General features: G+C 38.9%; 1 protein-coding gene across 1 annotated transcript; it reads left to right on the forward strand.

Moving 5' to 3' along the window:
- Positions 1 to 4864: 4864 nt before the first annotated feature.
- LOC135698478 (pro-corazonin-like) lies at positions 4865 to 14364 on the forward strand. The gene is made up of 3 exons (XM_065218479.1): positions 4865 to 4955; positions 13543 to 13725; positions 13787 to 14364. Exons 2-3 carry the CDS (start codon positions 13550 to 13552, stop codon positions 14019 to 14021), a joined length of 411 nt encoding a protein of 136 aa, XP_065074551.1. The 5' UTR covers positions 4865 to 4955; positions 13543 to 13549; the 3' UTR covers positions 14022 to 14364.
- The last annotated feature ends 846 nt before the right edge of the window (positions 14365 to 15210 follow it).

Here is a 15210-nt window from a genome sequence, read left to right on the forward strand (position 1 = left end):
AAAAAAACCTCTATAACTCTTCTCCATTCTTTTAATCTCCTACTATCCCCTATAAATGTATCGGAAACTAGTGGGACTGTCTGTGCAAACAGAAACAGACCTGCTAGTGGAAGAAGGTCGTTATGCTATACGCTCTAGCATAGGCCTACGGTCAGGTTTCAGTAGGTGCCTTTGTTGTCGTTTGGAACCAGTTTTGCGAGGTAGGCGACGATTGTGCGTATTTCTCGCGTAACTTTTGAAAAGGGCCTAGCCTGAACAATACGTAAAGAGCAAATTGAAACATTGAACGTCGCGTGAAAGTCTAGGGGAAGTACAACTTGATCTGAAGTAATATTTTGTGTAAAAATTGCTCAAATTGGTAATTATTATAATTTTTAGTATAAATATTAATGATATTAACTGTCAAGCGGACAGCTTCAAAGTAAAAAAAAAAAAACAGTGTAACTTTAACACATACACTCAATGACGTTTCACCGTTGTTGTTTATGTTTACAGCAGCTTTCATGTTTGCCTAGATTTTCGTTTTGGATAGCTCTGATCGATTTCGACTTCGACTTTTCATGATAAAAACGGTACTGGATGTTCCCCTAGCAGCAAATTTTGCCAGTTGCAGGCTCATGGCAAATCGAGTGTAATACGACCACGGAACCATCACTCTGGGACTCCGTGTACATGGGAGGCGTAGTCAGTCGATTCCTGTTCCATCGGAGGACAGCACATTGGTTCGCAGACGATGGAGAATTCGTGGAAATTAATGACCATTTTCTGGGACAGAAGTGCGACCGATTATGTGCACTGAGATCAGCTAACAAATAATGCCGAATTTTTTAGAACAAGGAGCGGATTTTGGTGTCGGTGGCCAGCAAGATCATCAAAGAATGACTTTCCTCTGGTGTGAAATCCATTTTTTATTAAACGAATGTCAAATGTACACTTCAAACCAAAAATAGTCAAAAAAAAAAAAAAAACAACTATCAGACTAAGCATAAGATTCGCAAATATCACACATATTAAAATATTTGATATTTCCACCATCGATATTGATGCTGATACTTGGACCTGTCCTTCCCCTAGGTGAAAGTGGAACTTAATGAAGGCCTAAGTACTTTTTCGTAGTTTTTAGTTTTCGGATTTGAAAGATAGTCGGTTACAGTGGCCTGCTTACTGAGCAGAAAAACGCGGTCCCAGGTCCTTACATATCAAGGAGATTTCTGGTAAAATCGCTTGTGTATCGTGTATTTTGCGAAACTCGTTGTTGTCGTTGGTTCCGGGTTTGAATGGATACAAAAATTTGAGCAACGGTATTATGTGATATGAGGGGCTCGGTGGCCTAAGAGCAACCGTTTTTGCTTACTGAGCAGAACATCATGAGTCTAATCTCAGGCCCTTCCACATTCAAGATTCGTCAATCGTTTTATTTGTTAATATGACTACATGGTAATAACAGAAACTCGGTGATTAAAAAGGTGCTCGTCTGCCTAGTGGCAAACGTTTTTGCTTACTGAGCAGAAGACCGTGGGTTTAGTCCCAAACTCCTTCGCGTTATATGATCGTTAGGACATCAATTCAGCTTATCGTTTACCAAAACGAACCCTGCTGCAAACCCAACCCTCTTATCCAACATCCCAGTGATTCCTCGTGGAAGTACAGAGGTGTTCTCGGCTTCCATCAAAGCGAGTATCATGTCAACACAATCCTTCCCATTCCTTTCTTGACCTGTGTTCGGGCGCGGCCGGCGCTGGTATTGCCTAATTTAAGATCACCAGTTTTTACACATTGAGGATGATTGCTAGTCCCAAGCATCGTCTATTGGTTCTCTGTGTAATTACAGCTGATCTGGCAATAACAGAGTAGCAACCGTGGGCGGTCAATCAAACTCAAGCTCAAGCTCAAGCTGTGAACCAATGTGCTGTTCTCCGATGGAACGATAATCGATTGACAACGCCGCCCCTGTTAACGGAATTCCAGAGTGATGGTTCCGTGGTCGTATTACGCTCGATTCGCCATGAGCATGTAACTTGGAGAGATTTGTTGCCGGGGGAACGTCCAGTACCGTTTTTATCATGAAAAGCCGAAGTCGAAATCGATCAGAGCTATCGAAAACGAAAATCTAGGCAAAAATTATGACAAACAGAAAGCTGCAGTATACATAGACAACAATGGTGCAACGTCATTGAGTATATGCGTTAAAGTTACACTGTTATTTTTTTACTTTGAAGCTTTCCGCTTGACAGTTAATATCATAAATATTTATATTAAAAATTATAATAACTACCAATTGGAGCATTTTTTACATTAAATATTACTTCAGATCAAGTTGTACTTCCCCTAGAATCCTTCACACTAATCGAGTCAGTATGGTTTTACCAAAGATGAATACTAAGATGAAACTGTCGGAAGAAAAACTTTCTATTTTAGTGTCTTCTTTCACGGTCCCTTTCATCCAATGAGAACCCCCCTATTCAAGGTAATTTTGTGGTTTTGCTGCCCCCTTGGAAGAGATGAAATTTTGCGCTCATTTCTATCAAAACAATCATATCAAAATCAGAGATGTCCCGTTTTTTAATTACTCGATTAACAACTAATCGATTATTTTTTGTTCGCTGTGCTGCCATTTTTCTACCAATGAGAGTGCAGCACATGTTTGAAACAATCGGTGATGATCCTTTGGAGATGTTAATGCCTATATCGGCATGATCTAACCGATTATAAATAGTTTACTTTTCGGTTCGTTAATCGATTAAACGATTATTCGAATGAAAATCGGACATCACTAGATGAATGTGAAACGTCATTTCAAATATAAGGCCGTTCATAAATAATGATACAATTTGAAAGGGACCGGGGCTAATCACAAATTACGTCTCCATGGTAACTGAAATAAACACGAGTGTTCACCGGTTTTACCGAGGGGGACGACTGTATCTACGATGCAGAAAAAAAATGTGTTTTGCTGTGGCTAGCTGCACGCACGCTGAGTAGATAAAAGGAAGATTTATGTCGATTTTGAAGATTTCCTGCAAAAAGATGAAGCCGGATGCAAGTAGACGCGAGAAAAGAAAGATGATTTTTCGAAGATTGATTCGCTAGTGTGAGATTTCTTGAGCATCTAGAATTGAGTCGAAAAGCGTCAATTTATGAGCCATATAACCATAGAGGTAACTCTAAGACTAGTAGGTCCCGAAGAAACGTGCTCAACTTTTTGGCTCAGCTCTGGTACTACCTTCGGTCCCAAGCCAATCGATTCACCCCTCGAAACATAGGAAACCCCTCATTTTATCTGTCAAAATTTCATAGCGAATCAAAACAAACATGGTGTAGTACCATAGAGGTAACTCTAAGACAAGTAGGTCCCGAAGAAACGTGCTCAACTTTTTGGCTCACCTCTGGTACTATCTTCGGTCCCAAGCTTGTCGAATCACCCCTCGAAACATAGGAAAAACCAATAACCCCTCATTTTATCTGTCAAAATTTCATAGCGAATCAAAACAAACATTGCGTAGTACTAGAATTTCGACTAGAATAGGGTACGTTAATCGTTTGCTTGGGACCAATAGGCTACTAAAGTGGTGAGCCAATTTAAAATCGTTAGTTTCGTATTGATTGTTGGTAGTACTGGAATTTATACAAGAATGGGGTACGTTAATCGATTTGCTTGGGACCAATAGGCTAGTGAAGTAGTGAGCCAATTTAAAATCGTTAGTTTCCACCGGTTGATATAACTATCTAGTTTCATCGATGACCTTCAAATTATGCACGCATTGTACACACATAAACACCAATGGTAAGTACCTAGTATACGGATGATAGGGTAGCAAAATGTTTCCAATCGGTATTCATCTTATATAAAAAAGAGATCATTTTATTTAAACTGAATCATAGTTATGTCATGTTTAAAAAGCATTACGATATCGTTTTAATAGGTGTGATCAATGACATAAATTGTCGAATAATACCTATTCGCATTTATTTTTCTTTGAGTAAGCAACGCAGATCTCATCGGCACCCTACACTACAAGCACGTCAGCTTCTGTATCCCTGATTTTGAGCATTCACGTCACATTTAATTAATATAGGGTAAATGCTGGCTTCGAAAATACCTTTATCTATTATCGTCAGGGTAAAGTAAATTAAATCTTTGAGTGTTCGTTTTTAGCATGAGTGCAGTACATCGCTTGTTCAAAATTGAACTCTGACTAACGATAATAGGGAAAGGTATTGCCGAAGCCGTCGTTTCCCCTACCCGGCTTTTCTAAAAGATCTCCTACACATGAGTCTTGATTTTCACTACCTACAAAAGCTTTGATTTTCCCCACGGCATCAAACACATGGTATCAAAACATGTAATTTAGCTCCTTTGTTTTGCGTCTAGGCTAGAGATTTCGCAGATGTTAACGTGGGATAATGATAGGGATAGGTGCTATCCCCCTTTGCCTTCCAATCACGAAACCAAAATAGGATCATCTTGTTTCCTCGTTTGTTGTTGTTATCGGTTTCTTCCGTACACATATCACGCATCCTAGCCAGCACCTATGGGTATGAGTTGAACCGTGCCTGTTGATTTACATAATTTTAAATTTGATTCAATTTAATTGATTGACTTTGATGCTGACGCACCCGGCATGAAGGAACATGTAGGGTTGATGTTTGTTGTTTCAGTGATGCACGTTTGAAAGACGTGATAATTTTTCGGATGCGCTGCTCGTCTCAAGTGTCTTAAAGGAAAAAAGGACTAATCAGAATACCGCCGTGGAGGAGGGGAATGCGATAAGGAAGGGGTTCAGCTGAGCAGGTCATTTAGTACTCGTACGCGTCGATATATAAGTGCCCCAGTGGTTGGGAATCGATTCACTGTTGGTGCTGTATCAGTCGAGGATAGATCTTATTGGAGTTGGAAGTGTTAGATATCTTTGCCAAACCGGATATTTGAGATTTGTGCCAAGAAGGAAGAAGCTGTAAGTGATAGTTTTGATCGGTTAATATGTGCAGAATGTGAAACTAGCTTTGAAAACAGTTCCAAGTTTCAGGAAGACAATCCAAAAAATATGCGATCTCGCTCTCTAATCAGAACATAAGTTATTAATCGAGCCAACTTTATGGAGATGCTTGTGACATTACAGAATTTTGGTCATATCTAGAGGTCCTGGCCAAGCTAAGCATCAGCGGAAAGCAAAAAGACGCGCGCATACCATGCTGCAAGCGGCAAGTTCGATTCCCCTCGGCAAATAGTCGAGATTCTTTTTGGATTAATAAGACATCTTCAAAAAAATTGGAAAAACTTGTAGTGCCTAGGTAACGCGTCAAATTGATTTGAGTGAAAAGGAATTGGATTTTGTTTGACTTAGGATTACGTCTTTCGGCCGCGTTACGAAAAGTGGTCATGTTTTGTCAATAGCGGATGGATTTTAATTCTTAACAAGCCAATCGATTGTAAATTTTTCTACAAATCTGCTAAAATGAACACTTTATCAATTATCAGGTCACACAAATTGCCAACTGTTGCAATGGTGATCAAAATTATTAACGATGCCTGCAAAAAGTGCTTTCCCTAACACAGATTTCAAAATCGAATTCCATCCGGTCTGTTCAGCGCACTTATTCAATCACCGCGTGTGGTAGTGTCCGGTCGGTCGTTATCATCAGCAGCATCAGCAGTGCTTTCGGCGCGTGACATTGAACATTGTTCTCACAGAAGCGTTCATTCACCGAAGAAGGAGGAAGAAGCCACTCCGCTACTGATCGGAAACAGTAGCTCTTTGTGAGTCGCTGTGGGCCATCTATGTCAAGCGTGTCACCCTCATTCCAAACAACATACAGCTCGCCTCATCCGTGTTGAACACCCTAATAGCTCAGTATTACCATAGAGGTAACTCTAAGGCCACTGGGTCCCGAAGAAAATCATTATTATTTTTGGCTCACTCAGTACCAGATCAACGGTCCCAAGCAGTCCCAAGCTATTTCACTCACCCCTGCATGTTCTGCATGAATCCACACACCCCTGATGTTATCTGTCAAACTTTCATAGCGAATCAAAACAAACATAGTGTAATAATAGAATTTCAACTAGAATAGGGTACGTTAATCGTTTGCTTGGGACCAATAGGCTACTAAAGTGGTGAGCCAATTTAAAATCGTTAGTTTCGTATTGATTGTTGGTTATATTGACCTCCCCCGCTTGTTCTGACTTCCTTTGAAAGGTTCTATGGACTCCCCTAGAAATCTCTTTTTCTTTCGGAAATTTCCCCAACCTCCTAGAAGTTTCTTTCGACTGTCCCGAATACCCTCTGGCTTCCGCTGGAAGAAGCTTCCGATTTTCTTCAGAAGTTATTCCAAACTACAACATGAAGTATCTCCCATCGTCTCCAGGAAGTTTTTTCACCTTCTCCAGGAAGTTCCTTTAAACTTCTACCGGAAGTATCTATCGAATTCTCCTATAAGCTTCTTTCATCTTTCTCTGAAAGTTTCTCAATTAACTTCTTCCAGAGGATTTTTTTACAACTTCTATTAGAAGGTTTTTCTGAGCTTCCCCTGGAACCATTTCCTGGGGAAGTACTCCTGAAATTTTCTTCCGATTTCCGAATCCATTTTGGCTTCCTTTGGATGTGTGATCCGATTTTTTCCGAAAGTTTCTTTAAATTTGGCTCAGAAGTTTCTCAATATTTTTCTTAGAAGTTCTTTGGATGATTTTCCGAATTCTTTTAGAACTTTCACCAACCTTTGCTTTTTCTGGAAATTTTTCGGCTTCCTTCAGAAGCTAATTCAAACATTCCACGGAAATTTCTTCCGACTTTCCTGGATAGGCCGTTCAACATGTCCAACATGCTTAAATTTTCTCCTAATGACCGATAATTACCGATCTTTTTTAAAATCTTTGATACCGATAAGTTTAAAAACATTCTGACAACGCTGAGAACAGCAAGCAAAAAATAAATGTATACAAAAGATCACGTCATATGTGTGCGTGATGCTAAGAAAATGCTAACAGAGTTCTCTACCAGCGCTAGTATTAGCAACGGATGGAAACTAACGATTTTAAATTGGCCACTGCAACCGACGATCTTTGAAATCCTAAAACTAAAAGCTACGAAAGAGTACTTAGGCCTTCATTAAGATCCACTTTCACGCGACGTTCAATGTTTCGATTTTCTCTTTACGGGTTCAGACAATCATAACAAGCTATGACTGACGTGACGATTGTTTAAGACCTGGTTGAACAAGCTATTCAAATGAAATTACGTTCTCGAATTTCACTTGGAATGTAATGAACAACAGAAATACGCGATAATTCATATTTTCAGTGGTTGATCTTTAATTTTAAATATACTAACGGTACTGCCTACGACTACGACGGCGATTACGACAGCGACTACGACGGCGCCTACGACAACGACAACAGAGAATTTGTAACTTACCATTTGTCTAGGATAAACACCTTTGTCCGGCACCTCCACTGGTTCTTCATGACCGCTATCTGTCACTGTTTGCAAAATATCTAATAGCAATTACCTTTGTTGTGATACTTCCTGTATTGCCATGGTGATCTGGGAGGAGGTTCGCATCTAGTGCTTTCCCCAGGAACCGTTCACGGCCACCAGCTACCACCCGTTCAGACTTGGGCATATCCAACGAGACATCTTTCAGCTAACTCACAATCCCCGACACTCGATGCAAATCGCAGGCACACTTACGCTAGTTACAAAAAAAAAAAAAAAAAAACACCCGTGCAAAGAAACGAATCCAATAAACGTCACCCGTCGTCGTCGAACGGCAAAAAAAAAAAAAAAAAAAAAAAAAAAAAAGGAATCGGTGGGCAATTTTGTGATAGGGACTTCCAAAATCAAACGGGAATGCACGAATTTCACCACACCCAACACGTTCAGAAGCACTTATGGTACACTTTCGTTCGAAAAAACTTATTTTTTTCAAAAATATTTGCGAGTGAACCAACATCATCACCGCGTAAATAAACTAAAATTTAAATTATCACTCGCGATGCCACAAATTTCTGGACCGGGAGAAAAAAAAAAAAAAAAGATCAAACAACGCAGATAGCGTTAAATCTTCTGTTGCTTGCAAACATGATGAATCGTGTTTTCTTTCTCGATTCTAAAACTTCTCGGAAAGCGAGAAAACCACCACTCACACACGTATAACCGTCCGGGAGGCAGAGTGCCAGCGCTAATCCGGCAAATGCAGCCGAAAACTATGAAAGCGAATCCAGTCCGCATCGTGCTCTCTTGCCGTGCGGATCTATTTGCTTTTTGCTTAAGGAAGTGTTACTACTACCTAAAGCTACAACAAATTTAAACAGCACTTTTCAGTGCTCAACCTGTAAAAATTTTCTACCTTGTTCAACTCCTCTTATTCCTCTTCGATCCTTGTTTGGACCCTACCCGAGGTAATCCTTCTTGGATATCGATTTGGAAAATTCCTCTTCGATCCTTCAGATTCTTATAGTAATCTGCTTGGAAGTCGATTTGGATAATCGCATAATCGCACTTTTCAGTGCTCAACCTGTAAAAATTTTCTACCTTGTTCAACTCCTCTTATTCCTCTTCGATCCTTGTTTGGACCCTACCCGAGGTAATCCTTCTTGGATATCGATTTGGAAAATTCCTCTTCGATCCTTCAGATTCTTATAGTAATCTGCTTGGAAGTCGATTTGGATAAAAATTTACTGCCACCATGGCGCCTAAACGCAAAAGAAAGGGGCAAACTCTTGACCCCCCTTCTGATGAAATTAATTTGAGTAATCAATTTGATTTGCTCACGGATGATGAGAATGATCCATCATCCAAGAAAAATTCTAGTAAACTTTCCCGGCTTAATGCCAAGAAAGAAAAGATTCCCCCTATTGTGATAACCACTACCGATTTCCATGCTCTTCGCATGGAACTTTTGAATTTCGTGAAAGTTAAGTTTTCACTACAAATTGGACGTCGGGGTGAATGCCGTGTATTGGCTGAAACCTTGGACGGATTTAAATGTCTTCTCAAGTATCTTACTGAGAAGAAGCACAAATTTTTTACTTACGACACCAAAACTGAACGTGTGTTCAAGGTTGTCATGAAAGGACTGCCCAGTGGTGAATCCCTGGATCAGATCAAAGATGAACTTGCAAAATTACTTGGAGTTGTGCCACTCCAAGTAATCAAAATGAAAATGAAATCCCGTCCTGGCGATTCGCGCAACGGGATTTCTAATGATTTTTATTTAGTTCACTTCAAGTCTAGTGAACTAAACAACCTTAAGGCCTTAGAAAAAGCTAGCCTTATGCTCCATGTCCGAGTGAAGTGGGAACACTTCAGGAAGACTGGAGTAAATTTCCAAAACCTCACTAAGTGCCGTAAGTGCCAGGGATGGGGTCACGGAACTAAAAATTGCTACATGCCAGCTAAATGCATGAATTGTGGTGATTCCTCTCACGCAAAGGACGACTGTCCTGTGAAGGAAGATCCTAAGAAATTTAAATGTTCAAATTGTGGTGAAAACCACAAATCCAATTTTTGGGAATGTAAGACTCGCAAAGCGATCCTACAATCTCGTTCTAACCGTCAGGTAGGAAACGCTCCACGTTTCCGACCAGGTACAAATTCCTCTGCTGTTAACAACGGTCAGCGAGGAACAAATTCTACATTCGTATCCGTAGGTACAAATATCACCCCTGCTTCAAATGTTTCATCTGTACCTACTCCCCTCGCTGCTAACAATGTTCAGCGAGTTAATGGAGCTACCTATGCTGCTATTGCAGCCGGTAGAAATCAAAATACTAACCAACGTTCTAACGGAAATTTTGACTTAGGAAGCATTACTGCCCCTAAAATGGAATTTTTACAGAATTCATTAATTGACATGATTTCTGATATGCTTAAATCTAACTCCATGTTTGATGCTATTCAAACTGGAGTAAAATTTGCTAATAATATTGTCATGGCTTTAAAATTCAGTAATGGATTTTAAAGCATTAAACATTTTAAATTGGAACGCTCGATCTCTTAAAGATAATGAAGACGAGCTATTTAATTTTTTGAGAGTTCATAACGTGCACATTGCCGTTATAACTGAAACGTTCCTTAAACCTGACCATAAGGTTAAGAAGGACGCAAATTACTTGATTTATAGAAATGATCGTCTTGATGGACCCTGTGGTGGCGTTGCCATCATTATTCATAGACGAATCAAACATAAAATTCTTTCTTCATTTGAAACCAAAGTTTTTGAAACTTTGGGAGTTTCTGTTGAAACAAAATTTGGACAACTTACGTTTATAGCTGCCTATTTGCCATTCCAATGCGTAGGCCAGCAAAAGAATTTTCTCAAGGGTGACCTCCAGAAACTTACCCGTCATAGGTCTAAATTCTTCATTATTGGTGATTTTAATGCAAAACACCGCTCATGGAATAATGCTCAAAGCAATTCCAATGGTAATATTCTGTTTGATGATTGTTCTGCAGGTTATTACACTATTCAATATCCAAACAGCCCAACATGCTTTTCTTCTGCAAGAAATCCCTCAACTATTGATTTGGTCTTAACTGATTCATGTCATCTTTGTAGCCAATTGGTTACCCATGCTGACTTCGGTTCTGATCACCTTCCAGTAACTTTTGAAATATCCCAAGAAATAATTTCTAATCCCAACAGCTTTACTTTCAATTACCATAGGGCTGATTGGGAGCAATATCGAACATTTATGGAATATAACTTCGATCCAAACATTCCTTTGCAAACCAAAGATGAAATTAATTATGCTCTTGAATCTCTGACTACTTCTATAGTTGAAGCAAGAGCTGCCTCAGTACCAAAATGCGAGGTTAAATTCGATTCAATTATAATAGACGATGATCTTCAGCTCTTGATCCGTCTTAAAAATGTCCGTAGGAGACAATTTCAAAGAACACGCGATCCTGCCATGAAAGTTATCTGGCGGGATTTGCAAAAACAAATTAAAAAGCGATTCTCTGCCCTGAGGAACAAAACTTTTGAAAATAATGTTTCTAAATTAGACCCGAGTTCCAAACCCTTTTGGAAACTCACAAAAATTTTGAAAAAACCTCAAAAGCCAATTCCAGCGCTTAAAGAAGGTGGTAAAATTTTGATCACAAATTTGGAAAAAGCTCAGAAACTTGCTAAGCAATTCGAGAGTTCCCATAATTTCAGTTTGGGTCTTACTAGTCCTATTGAGAATCAGGTTGCTCGGGATTTTCTGAATATTTTCTCTCGGGAAAATATTTTTGATGATTCCTGGGGGACTGATTTGGACGAAGTAAGGTATATTACTAAAAAGTTTCAAAATATGAAAGCTCCAGGTGATGATGGAATTTTCTATATCCTCATCAAAAAACTCCCAGAGAGTACCTTGTCTTTCTTGGTAAAATTATTTAACAGATGTTTCCATTTGGCATACTTTCCTGATAAATGGAAAAATGCAAAAGTTGTTCCAATTTTGAAGCCGGATAAAAATCCAGCTGAAGCTTCTAGCTACCGTCCAATAAGTTTGCTTTCTTCAATAAGTAAACTTTTTGAAAAAATAATTTTGAATAGAATGATGCTTCACATCAATACGAACTCAATTTTTGCAGATGAGCAGTTTGGATTTCGCCATGGGCATTCAACTACTCATCAACTCTTGAGAGTTACCAATTTAATTCGTTCAAACAAATCTGAAGGCCACTCAACTGGAGTTGCTCTTCTAGACATAGAAAAAGCATTCGACAGTGTTTGGCATGAAGGTTTGATTGCTAAATTGAAAAAGTTTAATTTTCCACTTTACATTATGAAATTAGTTCAAAATTATTTAACTGACAGAACTCTGCAGGTAAATTATCAAAATTCCAAATCTAATCGACTACCTGTTAGAGCAGGAGTTCCTCAGGGTAGCATTCTTGGGCCTATATTGTATAACATTTTCACTTCGGACCTCCCTGATTTGCCTCAGGATTGCCACAAATCTTTGTTCGCTGATGACACAGGCATTTCCGCTAAAGGAAGAAGTATTCGTGTTATTTGCAGCAGACTTCAGAAAAGTTTAGATATTTTCTCTTCTTATTTACAAAAATGGAAGATTTCTCCCAACGCTTCCAAAACTCAACTTATAATATTTCCACACAAGCCTAGAGCTTCCTTTTTGAAACCTAGTAGTAGTCACATAGTCACTATGAACGGAGTTCCAATTTCCTGGTCAAACCAAGTGAAATATCTTGGATTAATACTTGACCATAAATTAACTTTTAAAGATCACATTGAGGGCATTCAAGCCAAATGTAACAAATATATAAAATGTTTGTATCCTCTTATTAACAGGAAATCCAAACTTTGCCTGACGAATAAACTTCTAATATTTAAACAAGTTTTTAGACCGGCCATGCTTTACGCTGTACCAATATGGTCTAGTTGTTGCACTACCAGGAAAAAAGCACTTCAAAGGATTCAGAACAAAATTCTGAAGATGATTTTGAAGTTGCCTCCCTGGTACAGTACTACCGAAGTACATAGAATTTCGAATGTTGAGACTTTAGCACAAATGTCCAACAAAATAATTAATAATTTCCGGCAAAAATCGTTACAATCCTCAATTGCAACGATTAATTCCCTTTATACTTAGATAAGATTTAGTTTTAGTTATTTAGTTTTAAGCTATCAATTGTTATACTGACATGCAGGTTAAAAAAAAACCTGTTTAAAATACTGAATTGCCAAGACAGGAACAATGTAAAAACACTTAGATATATATCATAACAATTAAGGCTGGTAAGTTACTGTAGTAACTGGAGCACCTAGGTTAAAAATGAAATGTAATTTATTTTGAATTTGGAACAAATAAAGAGTTAAAAAAAAAAAAAAAAAAAAAAAATGAAAGCGAATGCACGCACAAAACAGATAACAATACACAACCGTATCCAAAGGCGTTCGAATCTCGACTCCTCACTTGTAGTATGTTGATGTGTGGATGTGGATGGGCAGCTGAATTATTAACGTTCAAAATCTTTCATAATTTTGTTCGCAAGGTGTACCCCCATATAGAAATCACAGACGTAGTCCTACATCAAAAAACGGTTGACTTCCCTGGACATAGAGTATGATTGTACTTGCCACAAAATTATACTAATGCAAAGATGGTACACACAGTTCGAAAAAGTAGTGTACATTTCTGTTCAATATGCTGCACATAAATGGAGCGTTACATATCATATACGTTCACATTATATATCATGTAAAGTTCTGACACATTTCATGCAATGTAGCAAATATTGTACACAAAAGCCCATCTTTGTAAACAACATTGTTTGCAAGTTGCTCGGTTGCGTGAAATGAAATACAAGTCTACGTGAATGAATGTTTATATCACAATTAAAATTCAGAATTTTTATCTGTGTGCAGGCATCGAAAACTCTCGATTAATAACTATGAAAGTGCATCTAGAACACTAAGTTGAGAGCACGAAATAAGCTAATATGTGATAAGCAATAAGCTAGAAATGCAAAGAAAAAGAAGACTTAAAGGAAGCAACACTAATCTCTAAATATGAACATTATATTTCAGAGCTACAATGAAACACATCCTCTCCACGTCGGTTATAGTTTCGCTGCTTGTCATCTTTACCGATGCTCAAACGTTCCAGTATTCTCGTGGGTGGACTAATGGAAAACGATCTTCCGCAGACCCAGCCGGTTCGAACCGTGCCTTGTTGTCTCACCTCACTGGAATGGAAAAACCTGATGAAGAGTACGGTTGCTTCTTAAAACATCAATTCAACTAACTCACCAACGTGATTTTCTTCCAACAGGTGTAGATTGCTGATTCAGCGTTTCTTAAAGTCTCCATGTGATGTCCGATTAGCGAATGCCATAGTGAACCGCAATAAAGATCTTCTGCGGGAGATGTCGGAAGATGTGAACGATGGAACGGCTTTACTCTACGACCCTAGCCCTTTGGTGGACAGTGTTGCCAATGACGATGTTAGGTTCAAACGTGGAACTCTTGATCGGCATCAGCTGAACGATGTCATCCGGCAGTATTAAATCGTGCGCATTTCGCAGCTGACTGGTACACTATGGTCGATGGTATTAAGCTGGAAGTAGCATCGACCAATGAACCGTGGTGTAGTCTAAATCAAAACATCTAAGGAGGAATTTTGATATTGATTATACAGTTTTGGTTTAACGAGCGCGACATGTGCGCATTGTTTTTGATTTTTTTTTCTATCCGTTCTGATTGCTACGAACATCAACAGGGATGGACATCATCTGCTTGTGGGGTTGCGGTAGATTGTTTGTGTGAGGAAATAATATACTGTTACTAGTCAGACGGTGTTTATGGTAGCTATATAAGGTAAAAATTAATGAATCTATATTTATGGATGAAATAAAACTGGAAAAATGAATCTGAAAATCGAAGGAAAGTTTTTTTTAAATGATATTTAATTTTATGGTCAATTGCCGACCTAAAAAAGGTCTTGGAATCAACATATTTAGAATCATGAGAAAATCCCATTTTAATCCTCATATTCTTAAGTGTTCGCAGGTACGTTAGGAAGGTAGGATTTTTTTCGATGCGATCGCGTGCAATGGGAGTCATCTAGATGACATCATGACGGAAGACGAGCTTAGAGACGCGCTGAAGGTGCAATTCGAGCTGAATGTTGGCACGCAGACGACTTTCGACGGCCACCACAGCTAACGAGCTTTTGGAGACAGTCATGGTCATTGGAGAGACACTTTAAGTGCATGGGATTAGGGCACCAGTCAAGGAACTGCCACATTGCACCAATAGTCGGAAATCCATTATCGACGACACCTACTACAGTCCATCACTGGTGACAAATATGAGCTAGAGAATGTTTTAGCCAGAGACGATATAAAGAGACGCGCGGAGAAAAACCAAGTAAATTTGGTTGCACGGCCAATTATGATATTTTGTCTGCAAGGTTTGGCAACCCGCATATTTGTGTTTACTTCGAGTGACTTTTAATTTGAGCGACTGCCGTTTTGCTTCAGCGTCTCGACAAAACGAATTCTTGTCGAACCACATCGGTAGTGGTAAATTAATCATATTGTCGAGCAGTTTTGGGACGACCTTCTACCAGTGATTTTACGGAAATGAAACAATCAATTCCAGATTTTTCAAGAATTTTACAAATAAGACCCTATTTTCTCGAGGTTGTAGAAGAAAAAATATTAAAATATTGTTCCACGTTAAAGTTCGAGTGGT

This window comes from Ochlerotatus camptorhynchus, unplaced genomic scaffold (assembly GCF_037179485.1).
Source record: "Ochlerotatus camptorhynchus isolate MF236.1 unplaced genomic scaffold, CSIRO-AGI_Acam_v1.1 ptg000087l, whole genome shotgun sequence".
NCBI classification, from domain to species: domain Eukaryota; kingdom Metazoa; phylum Arthropoda; class Insecta; order Diptera; family Culicidae; genus Ochlerotatus; species Ochlerotatus camptorhynchus.